The 21,646-nt window shown below is 35.1% G+C and overlaps 2 protein-coding genes across 3 annotated transcripts; one reads left to right on the forward strand and one right to left on the reverse strand.

Annotated features, from left to right (window-relative positions):
• Positions 1–4,135: 4,135 nt before the first annotated feature.
• Positions 4,136–11,249, reverse strand: LOC132633524 (aldehyde dehydrogenase family 7 member B4). Of its 2 annotated transcripts, none has more exons than XM_060350006.1 (15): positions 10,922–11,249; positions 10,150–10,236; positions 9,592–9,723; positions 8,710–8,782; positions 8,411–8,433; positions 8,257–8,320; positions 7,768–7,813; positions 6,959–7,139; positions 5,808–5,984; positions 5,543–5,707; positions 5,131–5,271; positions 4,922–5,019; positions 4,679–4,828; positions 4,407–4,469; positions 4,136–4,322 (listed from the first exon to the last, which is right to left on the reverse strand). In XM_060350006.1, exons 1-14 carry the CDS (start codon positions 11,054–11,056, stop codon positions 4,415–4,417), a joined length of 1,527 nt encoding a protein of 508 aa, XP_060205989.1. In that variant the 5' UTR covers positions 11,057–11,249; the 3' UTR covers positions 4,136–4,322; positions 4,407–4,414. The 2 variants fall into 2 exon arrangements, with proteins under 2 accessions (XP_060205989.1, XP_060205991.1); XM_060350008.1 differs by lacking the exon at positions 10,922–11,249 and adding an exon at positions 10,558–10,614.
• A 5,796-nt stretch (positions 11,250–17,045) lies between these two features.
• LOC132633525 (subtilisin-like protease SBT1.4) lies at positions 17,046–19,998 on the forward strand. The gene is made up of 2 exons (XM_060350009.1): positions 17,046–17,532; positions 17,837–19,998. Exons 1-2 carry the CDS (start codon positions 17,106–17,108, stop codon positions 19,729–19,731), a joined length of 2,322 nt encoding a protein of 773 aa, XP_060205992.1. The 5' UTR covers positions 17,046–17,105; the 3' UTR covers positions 19,732–19,998.
• The last annotated feature ends 1,648 nt before the right edge of the window (positions 19,999–21,646 follow it).

Below are 21,646 nucleotides of genomic sequence, written 5' to 3' on the forward strand. Positions count from 1 at the left end.
TTTGCATTATTAGAAGGAGTTGGTTGAGAATGTAAAACTTTTAAATTCGACAAACCTTTTAAGCCTTTTTGCTACTTTGAGAAGTAGTAGGGCGTGGAGCAACGGGTGTAGCACTTTCTTCCAAATTAGAATAATGACTAAAAACTTTTCTAAACCCGGCATCAATCGCGAGCTCAACTTCATTTAAAGATGGTTCAACTTCCTCGTCAATTTCTAAATAGTTATAAATTTGACCAACCAATGCTCTAGTATAAGACATTTTAAAACAAGAATTTAAAAGAGAACTCAATATAAATAAAGTTGGGATGGGAAAAAAAAACTTCTTAAATTTTGTTGTCATAGTAAAAATAGCCGCTTGATAGATGGATTTATCTTTATACTCGTGTAAAACTCTAGCTATTTCCGCTAAGTAGGCTAAAATTCCGGTTACCGTGAGATAAAATTGTCTAGAAAAAACAAGAGTTGTGTTATAAAAATTTTGTAAAAGTTCAATACATTCCTTAACATCTTCCCAATCGGTAATATTTAACCAATCATCACTATCCGTATTAAAATGGTTGTGAACTTGTTGTATGGGAATCCTATAATCATATGCTTGTTGTAACATAATGTAAGTGTAGTTCCACCTAGTGTCAACTTCTACTTGAATTTTCCTAGGTCTAAAGCCATTTTCCACACAAGAATTCTTAAAATCTCTCATTTTATGCCTATTAGCATTACAAAAAAAAAAAGCAACCGCATTTCTGGCTTTTTGAATAGAATCTTCAAAATAGTTAAGACCATCTCTAACAATCAAGTTTAAAATGTGACAACTACATCTCACATGAAAAATATTTTTTAGCAAAGGGTTTAATTCCCTTTTTAAAAGACCAACCGCCTTTGTATTATTAGAAGCATTATCTAAAGCAATACAAAGTGTTTTTCTATAAATGTTAAAAAAAATCATAATAGTAGACATTGAATCCGCTAAAAAATTTCCATCATGACGACCTTTCCCTTCATCATATAAAAAAGCTATAATTCTTTTTTGCATCACCCAATTATCATCAACCCAATGACATGTAATAGCAAAAAAATCTAACTTGTTAAGACTAAGATCCAAATCGGCGTTGAGAGAAACACTACAATTTAAAGAAATAAATACATGGCGCAAATAAAATCTATATTTTTTATTCAAATCTATAATATACGCTCTACAAGTACTTCTAAGAATACCCTCAAATAACGGACTATAACAACGTTGAATATAAGTAACAAACCCCAAACCCGAAGGAAAGGAAAATGGTAAACAATCATAAGCTACCATTTTAGCTATTTCTACATGCTCTTTTTTCTTGTCATACTTAAAAATTTTACCGGTTCGTGGGTCTATTGTCATTTGAATACCCCCATATTTGAACCCGTTTGCTCTCCCCAAACATCCTTATGTTTACCTCTCATATGATCCGTTAGTGTACCCGTTCCACCATCCTTACTAGTTTGTTGCCTAAAGACAAATTCTTGTCTACATAAATAACATGTAGTTGTTTGTCTTTTCTTATCTTAGTCATAAATTTTCAAATTTTAGCGGTTGACTTACAAGTTCTTAGCGGTTTGTCTTGTGTATGTGATTGTGCAGGACCTATATCTCCCATGAGATTTTCGGGGGCTTGTGTTTCATCATCATCATCAATTTTATTAAAAGCGTCGGTATAATGTTGTTGCATTACCTCGTGATCTAAAAGTGAATTATTTCCACCAATATCAATACCTAAATTAGGTGTTTCGTTCACAAATATTTCCTCATTAAACCCACTCCTAACAATACCACTACTACCGGCACCATGTCTAAATCTCTTCGCCATTATTAAATAGAATTAATTTAAATCACACTCAAATAAATCACAAAAAAATAAATTGCTACAAATTATATTACTAGAATTAAATTGCGTAAATTAAATAGCGGAAAATAAAGATAGAGTTGGAATGAAGGTACCAAATTGCCGGACTAATTTCCAATAAAGTGAAGGCGGCTAGAATTGCAAATCCACCAAAGCTTTGGAGCTAATTCGGATTGTTACAAAATCACCAACTCCACCAATAATTTTTTTATAATTGCAAAATTCATAATTGAAACTAGAATAAAACTTTATAATATTTAATTGAGAGAAATTTAAAGTGGCTAATTATTGCAAAGTAGCTATAATTGAGAGAAAGAGAAGAGTGAATTAGTGTGGATTAAAATTGGAAATGGAGAGGGGTTTATATAGGGATAGGGGATGGGTTAAAGTATTAAAAAAAAAAAATTTTTTTTTTTGGGGGGGGGGGGGGGGGGGTGTTGGGGGGCCAAAAGGGGAGTTTGGAGCCGTTGGCCAACCGTCCAACCCAGTCAACAACGACTCTATTTAAAAAAAAAAAATTAACTGGTTAACCGGTTTTAACCGGCCGGTTCCGGTCTACCGGTTAACCAGTCCCAAAAAATGCAAACCAGACCGGTAAAAAATCTAAGGTTAACCGTGATCGGTAAACCGGTTCCGATTCCAATTCCAGTTTAACCGGTCCAGTTACCGGTTTGAACCGGTCAAACCGGACAGGTTGACAGGCTTACGTGAAACTAATGCATGTCTACCAATAAATAGAAAGTTCAATTTGTGGGCCTAAAGATATAATGTTTGTCACACGCTTACATGCTAGTATATGGGGAGAGGGATGGTCATTTGCGTGCTAGTACAGTGGTGAATATTTTGACGAAGACTTGTGATAAGGATGTATGGTAACACCTCCAAGGGTTTGTTAGGATGGACATGTTCCAGGCTATACACGGCCTGAATTATCCATATAGTCGAGACTCCAAGTAGATATCGCATATCGCGTGGGGAAAAAAAAAAAAAAGATATAGCATAATGATTAATAAAATGGGTGAAACTTATCGAAAATAAGGGATCATATTTTGCCCGCGTACAAAAATTGATATTTCTTTTATTTGCCTACGATTTGGTGGATAGAGTTATCTTATACTCTTTCTGTCGCAATTTATGTGGGTGTGATCCCTTTCGGATTTCGAGATTCAAACAAGTCTTGTTTTTACCGTAATTTTTTCATATTTCTTTTAAATTTTGAATTGTCAATTATTATGACTTATAGTACTTTTTACATAGTTTCTAAATATGTAAATTTTGTTCTAAAAAAACTTAAAAGATTCCATATCCGAATTTAGTGTCAAAATTAAATTGTTTGACTCTCGAAATTCGAACTGTGCCACATAGATTGGGACAGAGGAATTACTTATATTGATTGAAGAGAGCAAGTGTCCTGATAAAATAGTAAGGCATGCACAAACGAACTCAAACACCATTTTAAGGGGAAATGTTAAATATTAATTGAAGCTCTTGGCCTGGTCAGGATATCCTGCCCTTCTTTCCGGGAAACAAGTTTGGTCACTGATAATAGCAGTGTGCAGCCAGGTAATCTACACTTACATCACCTTAATCTGGTTATATGGTCCCTTCCTCTTTTGTTCCATTTGGACAAACTCCAGTCATCTGTTCTCTATTATGGTCTATCGTAATCTCTAGACAGTGGACTACTGGCATACAATTTAATATGTGCAATATGGATATATTGATTGATAGAGTTTATCTACCCTCATCATTATTACCACAATAATAATAATAATAATAACTACACTCCATGCAAGGCTAATGAGATCCAAACAGTTCAAACTGCAGGCCAACTTGCTTGATTTTTGGATTTATTAGGTTGATTCTTGTATGAATAGTATGATGAAACAATTGTATAATTGAAAGAGATGATGCTTTTGGACTTTGATCACAAAAAGTATTCTCTACTTTTAATGAACCTAAATTCGTAGGAGTATACAAAAAAAGGGTTGTCCATCATATTCCAACTTTTGCAACTGCTAGTTTGATTTTTCAAATATCAATCAAAATTGTCTATACGTGTCATGAAGTTTCCAGAGGAGGATCTCGAGGACCATGTGGACAATATAATCACTTCCATTATTGGAAATAACATATCAAAATGATTGACTAACATAAACCTACTAGTGGTTTACAGAAGATTAATTATGGAATTGACTGCTAACCACCAATAATGCGAGTTTAGCGTTTTAGTTATGAGATTAGGTTAACAACTCTTCAAAGAAAGCATGATAGCCAAGTAATCTCATTGATTGGGCAACCTGATAATAATCACTGATAACACTTGGTTTATAATACATCATTTTTATTGAGTTGCAAGGAAGGCACATTATATAAGTAATTCCGGGCCAATTACAAGCACCATATAGGTTGAATTCACGGGTGAACCGAGTTCATCTGCGCCTGAAACAACACTAGCATTCTTTAGAACACGAGAAATCTAAAATGCTACAAGATACTTTAGCATATAGTAATGCAATGACTGACCAATTTCACTAGCCAAAATTGATTCCTTGCGCCAATGGTAATTCACTCCCATAGTTGATTGTACTGCAATGACGGGGAACAACCCAAGTAGGTCAGCATATAATGTTACTGTCAGATTATAAGATACTGAAATCTATGATAATTACAACATAGTAACTAATTCAAGACGCTTAAAGTGTAACACAAAGCAATAAGTTAGAACGGTGAGCTTCCATAAATGCATGCATGCAAATGTATTAAATGAGAGCGTGATGAAATGCATGTGTAGTTACCAAGTTGAGCGTCTCATATATTGCTTCCAAGAATCACTTCCTGCCTCACGGCCACCACCAGTACCTTTTTCACCTCCAAAAGCACCACCAATTTCAGCTCCATTTGTTGGTATGTTTACATTGACGATGCCACAATCACTTCCTTGAGCTCTGCAGCACATATAAGCATGAGATAACCAGGGTTAAAAACGAGAAGGAAAACTCATCTAAACCACATGCTCAATAACATTATAGATTGCTTACCCAATCCACTTAAATATAAATTCTGGATTTTGGGTGAAGATGGAACTACTTAGACCTTGAGGGACAGAGTTGTTAATTTCAACTGCTTCTTCGAAAGTCTGCAAGCAGAAAGTTTGGAATGAGAAATTGAATCCCAGAGAAGTTTTACCAAATACGGGACAGAACGCTATTGGTCATCTCGAAAATTCAATGACTTCGAAAGGAAATACCTTAAACTTCATTACATAAAGAACTGGACCAAACAATTCTTCCTTCACAATTTCAGCTTTTGGAGAAATTTCAACGATTGTTGGATGCACAAAGTTACCCTCAGATTCTATGACTGAACCACCTGTAAGGATCTTTCCACCCTGCAAAACATTCATTTTAGAAAACAAAGTTCAACTCACACTTTTCCCTCTGTTGAGAAGGGAAAAAAATCCAATTCCAATATATGGATGTAGTCTTAAGTCCTAACTCCTAAGTCCAGCTGAGTAAACAAAATGTGGTCTTCATTTTCTTTTTAAAAATATTATGACCATTATGATCTGAAGGGGTCGGGCAACACCAGGGAGGAGAGGGAAAATAAATGCCAATGCAGAAATAATTAGAGGAATGAAAGTCTCAAGAAACTGGACATACCTGGGACTTGATATTTTGTATTCCCTTCTCGAAGTTTTCCCTAGAAGTACGAGTATGCACTGGCCCAAGTAAGGTACCGTTTTCTAAAGGATCCCCTATCTTAACTTGCTTGTACACCTCCACTAGTGGTTTAAGAACCTTCTCATATACTGTTTCATGAACAAGCTTCATGCAGAAAAATATTTATGAAGAAACAGTAAGAAGTTCTGAAAGTGAAATCTTTAAACCGAAAACTGAATGGAATTTTAAACAATTAATGCAATACCAGTCTCCGGCATGTTGTACAGCGCTGACCAGCCGTACCAACAGCAGCAAATAAAACAGAACGAACAGCAAGTTCAATGTCCGCATCATCCATTACTATGATGGCATTGTTTCCACTTAGTTCTAGTAGACATTTTCCAAATCTCTGACTTACTGTTTGCTGAACTGCAAGACCAACCTATTGGCACAAAAGAAATAAACCCACACATGGAAAATCATTAAAGCAAGTTGTATTTCGATATGCAACTTTTTGTTAACTAAATTAAAAGACAAGCTTTATCAAAGTTATGGAATAAGAAGGAATTTGATAAAATTCCAACATTCTTCTCTTCTTCCCTTTCTTTTGCTTTGCTTGTTTTATTTTAAGACTTTAGGTTGTATGAGTTGTTGTACATGGTTGCAGATCCTCTGCGTGTTTTTGTCACAAAAAAATTATTTACTTGTCCTAGAAAAGAAATGTTTGTAGTGTCACTTGCACACAGAAGAAATGAAAGCCAAAACCGCCAAACCAGACCTACATATCCATTTAGTTTCAGAATAAACTCTCTACCATCTTCTTTTCAAGTCCTGTTAATATTCTCTGATTCAACTAGCCAGACAATGTAAAGCCAAAGTAGAAAAGTAAACTAAACAAGAAGATGGATAAAATAGCAATGCAGTAGTTCTTTTCCTCCAGCTCTACAAACATGATTCAACATTTTTTAATAGCATAAGCACCTCTACCTGTTATTAGCCTCAGTTGAAAATTTTAACTTATCACTACTATCCATAAACTAGTATGTTCTTTCTGCAAAATAAACTTTTTCTCAAGAACCACTAGGAAAAGAAGAGAGATACAGACATTTATGTACCTATATCATGATTTCTGGAGACTCGATATCAAGTTAATAACAAATATAGGAAAATTAAGAACCTTCAATCTATTACTTTTTCATCTCATATCCAAGAGTGCAATAGAAGTTTCCTAGAGATGAACCTACGAAACCAGGCAGCCTACGTTTAGGTATGTGTAGTGTCGAGAAGCTGGAAAAATATTTGAAAAGGTAAATCCAAGTTAAAGTAAGAGGCAAATACTGACACATTATTAGCTGCATCGGAAACCACTTGATGAAAAGACAAACAGGCATGTTAGCATAAGGACAGAAAAGTCACCTTTGAGCTCCCAGTGAACGAGACTAGAGGAATTCGTGTGTCCTTTGCTATTGCTTCACCAATTTCAGCTCCACCGCATAAGGCAGTAAAAATTGAACCAGGTAAATTGTTTTTCTCCAATACACTAGCCACAATTTTTGTCATTGCTATGGTAACCAAAGGTGTTGTTGGAGCACCTTTCCTGCGAACATGGCATAAAATCCCAAGATTAGAACACCCGAATACCAAACTTGAGTTTAGATTTCAAGCATTAAGACATCAGACATCCTCGAAGAGCAAATTTTCTTTTGGAGATTGAAGAAAGAGTTGAAAAATTAGGCATTTGCATAAACCTAAAAAGCATCTGCTCCATCCCTCCCAACTCAATTGCACACACATAACCTATTACGGTTATTAAAACGGGAACTGAAGCTCTGCTTTTTTATTTTTTGAACTTATTTGGATGCGAAGAACTCTGTGTTAGAGCGAGTTAAAGCAATATAACTTAGCTAAAGATTCAGCTGCAGCACGAATGCAAAAAAATCAGGTTAACATGGTTCCATGGTTCCAGGGTAAGAGAGATTCAATACTCCTGCTTTGAAAGACCAAGGCAATGATTACTTTCAACATAAATGTGTCTATGATGATGTTCAAACTATAGTGTGGCAACAATTACCCAATCCATTTGAGCTCAGCATTAGGTATAAGTTCAAGTTATCAATCTGAAAATATGTTCAACCATCAGTAAACTATCATTGACAAAAGCCCTTCAATCATTTCTACAATGGACACCACCTCTTTAAACCTTGAAAATAAAGTGATGGACTTACCAGACAACACAATTGCCACAGACCAGCGCAATACATGCATTCCATCCTGAAAGAACATGACACATAAATTTAGAACAAAATAAGGTGGCTATCGATACTTCTCAAACGTTTACTTGGAAAGTAGGGGTTGGATGCCCCTACATATCGGCTTTTCCGCTCATAAAAACTGGGCAGGAAAAAGGAATTACATGTCTTTTATCCTTCAGACCATGCCAAAACAGCTAAAGGTAAATTGTAAGCATCCTAAATCAATTAATTTATATGTCTTTACCCTTCCTGAAGCTAATGGGGAGGGCAAGGTTTCATAGTGCTGCATAAATCCATAGTGGGTTCGATTCTATAGTACATTTTACAATAGCCCTGAAGAACAGGAAGCAAAGCGGAACCAAGTATGTAAACAGGAGAGCTTCGAGAACACTCAAAGAAACTCGCAAGGCAATAAAAGCAAAGAATCAGAAACGGAAGTAGTCCAAAATTTCAATGGCTTACCAAGTACAGCACATGGGAAGTTGAAAGCTGTGATTACACCAACTATCCCAAGAGGATTCCACATCTGTGCACAAAAATTACATTGGGAAGATCAAAAACTAACATAACAAAAATTTGAGAAATTCCTGAGTTTAGAGCACAAATGTCAGCACACCTCCAACATCATGTGGTTAGGGCCTGTCAACAAATAAATATCGTTAATAAAAGGAAGTTAGGCCAAAAATCAGAATATAAACACCATATTCAATAGCATAAGACCGTAAATCTTCTACTCCTAAAGAACATTTGCATCCCAATAGTTAGCAAAAGCTTATCATCCTTTCAACCAGGAACTACCCAGATCACCAAAAAGTATTTTAAACTACAAACGAGAAATTACAATCGCAAAAAGAACTGCTTAAAGATTGCAAATTTTGCCATTCAGAGAGAAACAAAGTAAGGAAGTGAGTTCACGTTCAGAAGGAATAACGGATCCATTCAGCTGTCGACTCAATCCCACAGCAAAATCACACATATCAATGACTTCCTGCAGAGTTAAGCCACAAAGTCAGGGCCTATGCAGAGATGGATAACCTAAGACATTTGAACACTTAACATGGACTATGTACACCTAGTAGCCCTGCCATTTACTATTCAGTTATAAAAAGAAAAGGATAAAGGAACGTCATTAAAAAAATAGTTAAAAGACAGTTATGAACATGAAAAAAGAGATTGAAAAAGCTAACATACTAAAGCTAGCGCATTAGTTTTTTTTTTTTTGGCAGTGTTTTAGGCAAAGCCTCTGCTTATGTAACCATGCTACACCAACACTTGCAGTCTCTGATAGTCAGATACAAAATTTACTGATTCTCTTACACAGCCAATTACGATGAGCACCAGCACACTCAAAACTTTAAAAAAAAAATAAAAAAAATTGAACCAATGGCTAAGTAAGAAGTATGCCAAATAGCTTCCAATGGTTGATCTGAAAAGGAGATGACTAATTTTCAGAGGTACCCTTTGAGTGAGAATAAAAGATATTCAACGTCTTAGTTCTATATGGCATCCTTGGGAAAGGATTTGTCACTTTGTCTTTTAACCCCATTATATGATAGCAGACTGATGTGGTACATGCACACGATTTAGGTTTGGTATGTAAGGAACCAAATACCAAATCACACAAGCTCAACGAACTACCAATAGATAAACAAGTTAGAAGCTACGATCCGAACTTTAATGTGTTCAAGAGCAATTAGTATATATGTCATTGTAACCACAAAAAGTTTCCAACTGTAAAGCTGTTGTTCAACAACGTTTTGGACACTTTATAACTCTATTGTTGAATTGTTTACATACTTGAACCTCCCCGATTCCTTCGGGGAGTATCTTTCCCATTTCCAGTGAAACAAGCCGACCAAATTCCTGAAGGTTCGCTCGGAGTGCATCACCTATCTGCCTAACAATTTCACCTCTTTTTGGTGCAGGAACCTGCAACATAATAAAAGCATCATCAAGCCAGTGCAAGTGGGAATAAACATAGAAAATAAGCATTGGTGAATGAAATTTAAACTAACCATTAGGTAATCATAATAGAAAAAACGTATCCCCTAAATAAGCTAATCATAGTACAGTCGAACATTTCTATAACAACACAATTTGTTCTGTTACTTTTCGGCTGTTATAGAGAACATATTATACTATAACATGAAAGATCAGTTCGACAAAAAACATGGCTGTTATAGTAAAACGTTGTTATAGAGGATGACTATTATAGAAAGGTCTGACTGTAGGATGTGAATATTAGTAATACTAGTAATTTTTAGTACTTATACGACCAATTATTTTCTAATATTAGTAACTTTTACACATAGCCGAAGAAAGATTTATGGTTTTATTAGTGAGTGATGAGCATACCTGCACCCAAACCTTAGCTGCTTCAGAGCAAGCTTGCATGCCTTCCTCATAATCCTGTGCAGAAGCTTCAACAACTTCGGCAATCGTCTGTATACATTAGACTAGCTTTTAAATCATACATACATTAATTTAATGAAACGAAACAGATTTTCCACTAACCAGTCAAAATCAAAAACCCTTGAAAATACTCAAACAGACTACTACAACTTTTAGATCAAAACTGGAAAATGAGTGAAATTAGGTCCACAAAGTAGCTTTAAGTTATACATACTATTATATTTATGAAACCAAACCGATTTTCCACTTACCAGTCGAGATAAAATACTACTGAAAATACTCACAATTTTAGATGAAAAAAAAAAAAGTTGGCAGAACTGGAAAAAAGGATGAGTGAAATTAAGAATAAACCTGGTTGTTAGCGGGATTAAAAGTAAAGATTACGGGGCCACTAGCTTTAGATTATACATATTATTCTAATGAAACGAAACAGATCAAAAACCCTTAAAATACTCAAACAGACTACTATACAATTTTTAAATGAAAAAAAAAAGTTGGCAAAACTGGAAAAAGAGTGAAATTAGGTTAACCTGGTTGTTGGCGGCATTAACAGTAAAGATTACGGGGCCACTGGCTTTAGATTATACATATGTAAGTTTAATGAAACGAAACCGATCACAAAACCATTAAAAATACTCAAACAGATACTACAATTTTTAGATGAAAAAAAAAAAGAGTTGGCAAAACTGGAAAATGAGTGAAATTAGGTTATAACCTGGTTGTTAGCGGGATTAACAGTAGAGATTACAGGGCCAGTAGCTTTCCAGGTTCCATTAACATAACAACCTTGATTTTTGGGGCCAATTCCAATCTTCTCGAGAAAGTCGTACTCTTTCTTAGCAAAACTCATGATGATTTCTTCAATTTCACACAGTAATTTTGAACGGACACGATTACTCCGATGAAATCAATGGGAGAGAAGTGGCAACACACTGGAAGAAATATAGGGAAGAGACGTATCAGAAGAGAAGTGAGGAGTAGGGACACGGGTTTTTTGTTGTATGTGCAGATGGATCAATATTATTATTATAGTGAAGACTGAAGATGAGAGACGTTATCTTTCAATATCATATTATGATAAGTACACAGAATAGAGTAACAATGTGGCAATTGCCTAATTTAACGTTTTTGGACTCATCCGCTCTGTCTAGGCAAATACGGTCTTATCCTCATTTGCTCTTTTGCCGAATGAAAGTAAGCTCTTTAATGAATATCCCTAAATATTTCTAGTCCCTTTTTACAACATTTGGGGACCTCTTATTACAGCTTCACTAAAATAAAATGTTAAAGTACGTAATATTTGAAAAGCTAGTTTTTTTTTTTTTGACAAGTTTTTGGATCAATTTGTATGCAGATCTCAATTTATTTCATCAAATACGTATACATAACCATTGTCAAGAAATACTCGCATTCATCAATTCCTCCTAAATTTCGTTGTTTGGCTCTCTAAGTCATGGTTGCACCAATGTACACGATTTCAACCAGGCAGCATAGAATTCATGCCTAAATTGCACGCATTTGAGTGAGCTAATAGTAATCAGCAGATATATTACAATTTAAATAATTCACAAGAGAATATCTGCAATCTTTTGAAGACGTATTCTGTTTCTATTTTGTTCTAAAAAAATTATCAGGAGTGTCAGCTCGATCTTATAAAGGAGTCTTCATTTTGCATTTAACATTCTTAAATAAATAAATTACAAAAGAATCTTCTTCTTTTTTCCTGTACATGAATTTTTAAAAAAATTACTTACCTTTTATGATGTATCCATATCTTCTGTCTGATCTTTTTATTGAAAGTAAAATTTACTTGGCATAGCTTACATTATTATTTATTTATGGAACATAACTAAACTTTACAATAATTATATTTAGTAGCTAAAATATAACATGTTTACTTCCTATAGCTATCACTTTTTTACCACTCATCTGATAACTTCCCACACCCCTAAATTTAAGTAAAAAAAAAAAGTATCTCTCTCCTATCCCCCTAAATACACGCCATTATGCCCAATATCGCTTAATTTCCTCCAATTTCAAATCAGTTTTACAATAGCTCAACTTCCTTGTTTATCTCTAATTAACTACTCATTAATTTCACTCATAATTCAAATCTAATTCCCAAAAAAGGTAAAATTCTATACTGATTTTTACGTTTCACCATGTATTTAACTTATATATATATTTTCGTTTGAATCAGCAATGCAACTCTAAATAATTAATTATCACTATTTGTTCTTGGTTGTTTTTTGTTAGATTCAAGTTAAATGGCTAAGAAAGCTTCTACTTCGATGAGGACTAGAGGTATAGAACCCGAATTTTCAATTCCTTATGTTTTGGATTGATATTTTAATAGTTATTTTTCATATATATTTTGATTATATTTTTAATTGTATTTTGATTATTATGTTCAATATTACTCATTCTGATTTTTGTTGACTATATTTCAGATTTATTTTTCATATATTTAGAAAAAAATCAAAAAAAATAAAAAAACTGCAGTGAAAACGTTGCTACCTCAATTATGACTATATTGTGGCTATATTTTAATTGTATTTTGATTATTATGTTCAATATTACTTATTCTGGTTTCTGTTGACTATATTTCAGATATATTTTTCATATATTTTGACTATATTTTTCAAAATTTCAGAATAATCAAAAAATAAAAAAGTTACAGTGACAACGTTGTTACCTCAATTATGAACTCAACTTGATTTCGATATTTCAACAGATGAATTCAAATATATATATTCGTCGTTTAAAACGAGCTTTGTTCACTAGTTTGATATTGTTATTTTTCAAAGTTTTTTGATGAACTAGTTTTTGAACCTTTTTTTTTTATTTAAAAATATGAATGTACTTTTTGAATTCAATTTTTTTTTAATTTGTTAGCTGTTTGAATGAGATATGAGATCAGATATGGAATAAGAGGATATTTGCGTGAATTAGGGAACATTAAAAACTGATTTTAATTTAAATTGGAATAGATTTTGTTTCCATAAATATATCACTTTCAGTTTTCTCAGCGTGTGTATTTCCGTTATATTTATCATATATTTAAGTCGACGCATCTACTAGCTAAATATAGGTCCTCCAACTACAAATTGTAAATATGAAATATATAATTATAGGTTGTTAGAAAGAGCTAAAAGATAGCTGCTGTTTGTGAAAATTTTACTTATTCAAATGGATCCAAATAAGCCTACGTGGATATGCAGGAATGGCAAAAAGGAGCCAACTGATACATCAAAACGTGGCCTAATAAGGCCTACCTTTGAACCCCAAACCCCACTAATTTCCATTGATCACGTAATCAAGAACAACACTCGCAAAAAGTAGGATTTTCTTGTCCTCAAAGGGGAAGATTCCTTGTACGAGTGAAACTAGTATTTCAACCCCCAAATGAAGCCAAAGGTTTGTGATTGATGGGTAAGTATCCTTTCTCCTTAATAAATAAAGATATTTCATACTCGAATTTCAAAATAAGTATTGAATAATAAGTGAGATAATATTTAAATGTTAAACATGGAGTATATTTATCAGATTTACTAAATATCTTTTACACAAGGCTTAATGCATATGTAGCTCCCTAAATTTATCTTTTTTTTCATTTTAGCACCTTAATTAAGTATTGTTCCTAGTGAACTCCTAAATTCGTCCTCAAGTGTGTCTATCAAACCCTCTAAATTTGTCCCTTTTTTCATTTAGAGGGTTTGATAGACACAATTGAGGACGAGTTCAGGAATTCAATAGAAATAACACTTAGTTGAGGTGTCAAAATGAAAAAAAGGACAAATTTAGAGGGCTGCATATGCATTAAGACACAATCAATACATAAGACTTAAAACTTAAGAAGAAGAAAAAAGGTATAGGCTAATTTATTAGTGAGTTTTGCTTTTGGGAAGACAAGTTAACTCCGCAAAGCAGAAAAATTCTTAGATATCACTCATTACCGAGGCAATGATAAGACACCTGAGAAGGAATGTTAAAAAAAAGGCTTCAATTTTATCTAGGTAGTAGTACTAGGGCCTTCGAGTTGAAATTTCCAACTATAATGTATAGTGAAATCACCTCCATTCTGATTTTTACTGTGACAAAGTGAAGTATCATAATAGAATCAAAATTAGATTCAGGAGTACAAGAAAGGGGGAGGAAGTAAGGTAAGAACTTACCGCACTCGATATTTATATTGGTCTAATAAACACATGAAGCGTGTCTTCATATACATTTTATCATTAAATTTAGAAGATTAATGTGTTTTCTTTTTTTTAATTTATCACCTAATCATTGGCCAAAGTCATAGATGAACCCCTGAACTTATCCTGATTTTCCATCTAGACCCCCTAACTGAAACGTTGACCATCTGAACCCCCGAATATAAGATAAAATGTGTCATTTGAACCCCTCGTGCCAGCTGGGCACACGCGTGAAGCTCACTTGCTGTGACATGGAAAAATAGACCAGTGACATGGAGTCATGTCATGTTACCTGTTTTTTTTTTTTTTTTTAAATAAGCCATGTCAACAAAAATAATTAATTTTAACAAAAACTCTATTTTAAAATCTATTTAAATAATTAAAAAAAATTGAAAAACACAACCCATCCTCTCCGATAGCCCACCTTGAACTAAAGTTTGATCAATTAATGTTGTATTTTTTAGAAAGGCTTTCTAGTAGCGTATTAATTTTATTATGAACTATGATTTACTCATTTGGTAAGATTGTATAAGAATTGGGAAAAATTTGATGGTTTTCACAACTTGTGAGGTTTTTATGTTTATAAAAAAGAAAACTGTAACTTAAGAAATTCAAATTGCATTTCCAGACATGATTTGAGATGAAATCGTGTCCGAACAACTCCTAAATCAAGGGAAACACCCAACAACAAGAGAAAAGAAACGAATCGTGCCAGCAAAAAGTGAGGATGCCATTTACACCGTCGATGTAGTAAGTTACCATTTTTGTCAGGTTACTATTTAATGTTTTTTCTTATAGATTTACCTATAATTACCTTATAAGTTATTTATGGTTACAAATGGAAAGAATAATACTCCCAAAAGACTACACAACCCGGTCTGCTTACAAAATTCTTGCTCTGTACTGATATATTTATATCTCATTTATTTAAGGCCAAAGTCATAGATGGACCCCTGAACTTATCCTGATTTTCCATCTAGACCCCCTAACTGAAACGTTGACCATCTGAACCCCCGAACATAAAATAAAATGTGTCATTTGAATCCCTCGTGCCAGCTGGGCACACGCGTGAAGCTCACTTACTGTGACATGGAAAAATAGACTAGTGACATGGATGTTACTTTTTTTAAAAAAAAAAAAATAAGCCATGTCAACAAAAACAATTAATTTTAACAAAAACTCTATTTTAAAATCTATTTAAATAGTTAAAAAAAAATTGAAAACCCAACCCATCCTCTCCGATAGCCCACCTTGCCACCGCCGCTGCCTCCTCCTCCGCCGCCGCTTTCTTTTTTTAAAATTTTTAATCATTAAAAATTAATTTTAACAAAAACTCTATTTTAAAATCTATTTAAATAATTAAAAAAACAATGAAAAACCCAACCCATCCTCTCCGATAGCCCACTTCACTGCCGCCACCGCCGCCGCTTCAAAATCTATTTAAATAGCGTTTTTGCTAAAATTAATTTTTAATGATTAAAAATTAAAAAAAAAAGAAAGCGGTGACGGCGGCAGAGGAGGCGGCGGTAGAGGAGACAGCGACGGCAGTGAAGTGGGCTATCGGAGAGGATGAGTTGGGTTTTTCAATTTTTTTTAATTATTTAAATAGATTTTAAAATAGAGTTTTTGTTAAAATTAATTTTTAATGATTAAAAATTAAAAAAAAAAAAGAAAAAAATTGGTCTCTCACGCTCTGTTTAAAGCAGTGAGCTTCACGCGTGTGCCAGCTGGCACGAGGGGGTTCAAATGGTACAGTTTATCTTATGTTCAGGGATTTAGATGGTCAACATTTCAATTAAAGGATCCAAATAAAAAATTAGGATAAATTCAGGGGTCAATGACTTTGGTCGGTAAGTTTTTTTAATCTCGAAGTAATCCGCACCATTGCAAGTCATTGGCGTGATTCACGACACTCCAATATTCTCCTTGCTGGCAGTAGTACGGGCAATACTGTGAGAAAAACGTGGGTTCATCCTCTCGTAGAAATCCTTTTTTAATCATTGCATAGTGGACACCATTATTCGAACCAGCTAAAAGAGTAAACTCCTAACAAATATCTAAATATTTCTCTGAACACTAATAACATGCAGTGATACAGAGTTAAAAATTTCACTAAGGGATTCAAAATATGAAGAAGTAAATACATAAAAAAAATTAAAAGGAATTTAACATCTATTATAAATATATAAAAACATAATTATAATCATGTATAACTGTATAATTTTTCACCGAATGAGATTTAGATGAAACCCCTAGACCCTTTTTGGCTCCACCTCTGATAACATGTAGCTTACCTACTATTAAAGGTTGTTATGCAATAATAAATACTCTTTTATCTTACACAAGGTCTCAACTTTGAACCTTGTGACTGGATCGCCTCTCGTAGAAAACGCTTTACCCTTTAAAATGAGACTTTCCAATGACAACTCAAATTAATCAGCTTCCAAAACATATGTCAAACACCTAGAGAAAACCAAAAGGCAAAATTGCGTCTTACCCACTATTCCATCTCATTAATCTAATCCTTCTTTATGTGGGTCCAAAATCAACGTGGATATGCGGGAATGGCCAAAAGGGCTGAAAATGAACCAACGGATATCTATAAACGTGGCCCAATAGGCCCATCAAATCAGCTACCCATCTCTCTATTTTATCACTATCACTACCAGAAACTAGTTTGCTCTTGCAGACTCTTCAGTGATGGCACCTTCTTTTTCTTCTTTCTTCCTCTTATTTTTCCTCTTCCTCAACTCTCAAGCATTTTCAGTCCAATCTGACGGTCCTGAGACTTTCATAGTCCACGTGTCCAAATCTCACAAGCCCCATATCTTCACTACTCACCATCATTGGTACTCTTCCATACTCCAATCAGTCTCTTCTTTCTCTCAACACTCTCCCAAAATCCTATATTCATACAATCATGCTGCCCGTGGATTCTCTGCCCGTCTCACCACCGGGCAGGCTGACCAGCTCCGCCGCACCCCCGGTGTAGTCTCAGTCATCCCTGACCGGATACGCCAACTTCATACAACTCACACACCTACCTTCTTAGGCCTAGCAGACTCATATGGAATTTGGCCTAATTCCAATTATGCTGATGATGTCATTGTTGGCGTCCTCGATACAGGTATCCAGTTCGCTGAAAAATTATACTGTTTAGCTATGTCAAAATTGTCGCACAGTGCCCTATGCTAAGGGATGTCAATTGACACCCTTTCCCATCAAAATATTTTCTATCGAGTTTTCTTTCTATATATATAGAATATTGACAGACTTTTCTTAGATATTCGCCGGAAAATTACACCATCTAGCTATGAATTTTTTTAGTATTATGTATAGATATTATATGTTGACTCCCCTTATTTCCTCTAATTGTCTACTTTTTTATACTTTGATACCCTTTAATACAATTCCTGGCTCCGCCACTACAGGTATCTGGCCTGAAAGGCCGAGCTTTTTGGGCGAGGGGCTTTCTGCCGTCCCTTCCGGTTGGAAAGGGAAATGCGAGACTGGACCGGACTTTCCTGCAACTTCGTGCAATGGTAAAATAATCGGTGCTCGATTGTTTTACAAAGGCTACGAAGCTGATCGTGGTAGTCCAATAGACGAATCTAAAGAATCCAAATCTCCAAGGGATACTGAAGGACATGGAACACACACTGCTTCAACTGCAGCTGGATCTGTTGTAGCTAATGCTAGCTTTTACCAATATGCGAAAGGTGAAGCTAGAGGTATGGCTATAAATGCCAGAATAGCAGCTTATAAGATCTGTTGGAAAAAAGGGTGTTTTGATTCTGATATACTAGCTGCAATGGATCAAGCCGTCGCGGATGGAGTACACGTCATTTCTCTTTCCGTTGGTGCTAACGGTTATGCACCTGAGTATGACACTGACTCCATTGCTATTGGTGCTTTTGGTGCTTCAGAACATGGGATTGTCGTGTCTTGCTCTGCTGGAAATTCTGGTCCTGCTGCATCCACAGCAGTCAACGTTGCTCCTTGGATTCTCACTGTTGCTGCTTCGACTATAGATCGGGAGTTTCCTGCAGACGTTATCTTAGGAGACGGTAGAATATTTGGTGGCGTATCACTGTATTCAGGAGATCCCCTGGATGATGCACAACTACCTCTTGTTTATTCCGGCGATTGTGGAAGTCAACTTTGTTATCCAGGAAAACTGGACCCTTCCAAAGTTGCTGGAAAAATTGTATTGTGTGATCGAGGAGGAAATGCTAGAGTAGAGAAAGGAAGTGCTGTTAAACAAGCTGGTGGTGTTGGTATGGTCCTAGCAAACTTAGCTGACTCTGGAGAGGAACTCGTTGCAGATTCACATCTTATCCCGGGGACGATGGTTGGTCAAAAAGCCGGTGACAAAATAAGGGATTACGTCAAATCTGATCCAAAACCAACGGCCACGATCACTTTCAGAGGAACTGTTATCGGAAAATCACCGTCTGCTCCACGTATTGCTGCATTTTCAGCCCGAGGACCCAATTATGTGACGCCGGAGATCCTTAAACCGGATGTTACTGCACCTGGAGTCAACATTTTAGCTGGATGGACCGGATCCGTTGGTCCAACAGATTTGGAAATCGACAACAGAAGAGTGGAATTTAACATTATATCTGGGACATCCATGTCTTGTCCTCATGTAAGTGGATTAGCTGCATTACTCAAAAAGGCCTACCCTAAATGGACCACAGCAGCCATTAAATCAGCCCTCATGACGACAGCTTACAATGTTGACAACTCAGGCAAAACCTTAACGGATCTTGCTACGGGCCAAGAATCGAGTCCGTTCGTTCATGGGTCGGGGCATGTGGATCCGAACAGAGCACTGGATCCGGGTCTTGTTTATGATATCAACATGAAAGATTATGTTGATTTTCTTTGCTCCATTGGTTATGATCCAATCAGAATTTCACCATTCGTGAAAGATACTTCTTTGGTGAATTGCAGTAAACATAGTTTGGCTAGTCCTGGGGATTTGAATTATCCATCATTCTCAGTTGTTTTCATGAGTGAGAGTGTTGTAAAATACAAGCGGGTGGTTAAAAATGTTGGGAATAATGCAAATGCGGTGTATGCGGTGAAGGTAAATGCACCAACATCGGTGGAAGTGAAGGTGACTCCCAGTAAGCTCAGTTTCAGTGAGGAAAAGAACAGTTTGTCGTATGAGATTAGTTTTAGCAGTAAGAGCAGTGTTGGATTGGAGAGAGTGAAGGGTCTTGAATCGGCATTCGGGTCGATTGAGTGGTCTGATGGAACTCACAGAGTGAGGAGTCCAATTGCAGTGAGTTGGCTACACTCCTCTGCTGCTTTTTAGTTTGTTAGACGATCATGACTATGGAGAAGATAATGATTAACTGCAGATCTCCAATGGCCAAGATGGGGCCGATGAAAAGTTCAAGATTGAAATATCGAAGAACCATCTGCCTGGTGAAATAAAGTTGAGAATTTCAGTGTAGTCCCTTTTTTTTTCCTTCTTGTTTTTGATTTAAGCATGAAGGTAAAGAACACGTGATTCTGTCTGTATTTGGGTCAATATTGTCAGTTGGATTAATTTGGAGTTCTATCTTGACGAGTGTTTTAACGGACGGGGTCTACAGTGGGGGGTGTTTTACATATGCCCGGCGAGGCGTAAGCCCGCATAGATATTTAATTTTTAATATTTCACAAAATAGTATAATTACAATAAATAATTTTAAATATGTAAAATTATATTAAAAATTTAAAAAAAACTATATATATATATGTGCGCGCGCGGGGGCTTGATCCTCACAAAAAACTAATAAAAGGAATCTATTATACGTCACTTACAACTTGTTATTATATATAACATAATTTTACAATTTTTTATTATAGGGAAAATAACCTAATAATACTACTTAAGACTCTATATTACAAAATATAAGAATATTTTTCCTTATTTACAGAACATAATAACTTAATTACAAAATATACCAAATCTGAAAAAATTAAAACCCACCCTTCCCTTCACCTTCTCATTGTTCTCTTCTTCCTCCAGAGCAGAGCCGTCCCACCCTCCCTTCCCCTTCTCCCCGATCTCTTTCCTCTAATAACATAGCCGCCCCACCATTCCCTTCCCCAATTTTCCTCTAATAACATAGCCGCCCCACCATTCCCTTCCCCAATTTGACCCATTTATCACTTCTCTTCCTCCTTCCATCACACTAATTGAGCATTGCAACACCCACTTGCAGGAGTCAGATCCGACTTTTGGAAGTGGGTTTAATGGGTGAATTCAGGAACGACGGGAGGGATAATGAATTCTATGGCCACCACCATCCATTAGATTTTCTGGCATGTGTGTTGTTAATAATTGATGCTAAGCTTTGGTTATGTCTCTTAGCATCAGAATACTGATTTGGAAAAAATAGTTTCTTGCTACTTTCGTACCTTCCCAGCTATGGGGAAGGCATCCATCTTTTTGTAAAATTATGGTAATTCGAGAATGTGCGTAGATCTGAAGACAGTAACGGTTGATTATGACGAATTCTGTTACCAAACATCGATTGACTCCACCTTGTTTGTTGCCGTATTATATGAAAGTTGTATAGAATGTTGTTTCAATTGTATTAATTTCATTCGAATTTCAAAGTGAGATTCTAATTTGTATGAAAGTTGTATATCATGTTGTTGTAGTTGTATTAAATTTCCAAAAACTTATCCTAAACTTTATACAAATTTTATATAGTTAAATACATATTTCATACTGTTTTTATACAGTTTTCATACACGTAAAATGTGAGAAACCTAAGCCTTGAGCGAGATAAACACATTTCATACAGTTTTCATACATAAAATTTTGAGCGAATTTTTTAAGCCTTGAGCGAGATACATATTTCATACACAAAATTTTGAGCGAAATTTTTAAGCCTTGAGAAACTTTTCGTATATATTTTGTAAGAAATCTATTGTTATGTTTTGTAAACTGTAAAGTATCGTCATATTTTGTAAATATACCCTATTCTTATGTATATATATGTCATACCCCCTTTATTATATATATAACATAAAATGAAATGCAACTCTAACATCTTAACTTTCAAACAGTAAAAAGATCACAATTTCTTAAAACAATATTACTATCATAACTATTCATTTTATTTCCCTAGAAGCAAAAAATCAATAAACTTTACAGTATTATGATTAATACGTAACTCCTTCATGAATTAAAATAAAATTACTTTCAAATAGCGAAATAATGAAATATGATA

Source organism: Lycium barbarum, chromosome 3 (genome assembly GCF_019175385.1).
Source record: "Lycium barbarum isolate Lr01 chromosome 3, ASM1917538v2, whole genome shotgun sequence".
Classification (NCBI taxonomy): Eukaryota; Viridiplantae; Streptophyta; class Magnoliopsida; order Solanales; family Solanaceae; genus Lycium; species Lycium barbarum.

Coding starts and splice junctions, on each gene's coding strand:
- LOC132633524 (XM_060350006.1), bottom strand. CDS start 11,056: ATGAGTTTTGCTAAGAAAGAGTACGACTTTCTCGAGAAGATTGGAATT. Junction 7,814..8,256: donor CTTCCCATGTGCTGTACTTG/GTAAGCCATTGA, acceptor ATGTTCTTTCAG/GATGGAATGCATGTATTGCG. Junction 5,020..5,130: donor TTTATGTAATGAAGTTTAAG/GTATTTCCTTTC, acceptor TTCTGCTTGCAG/ACTTTCGAAGAAGCAGTTGA.
- LOC132633525 (XM_060350009.1), top strand. CDS start 17,106: ATGGCACCTTCTTTTTCTTCTTTCTTCCTCTTATTTTTCCTCTTCCTC. Junction 17,533..17,836: donor TGTTGGCGTCCTCGATACAG/GTATCCAGTTCG, acceptor CCGCCACTACAG/GTATCTGGCCTGAAAGGCCG.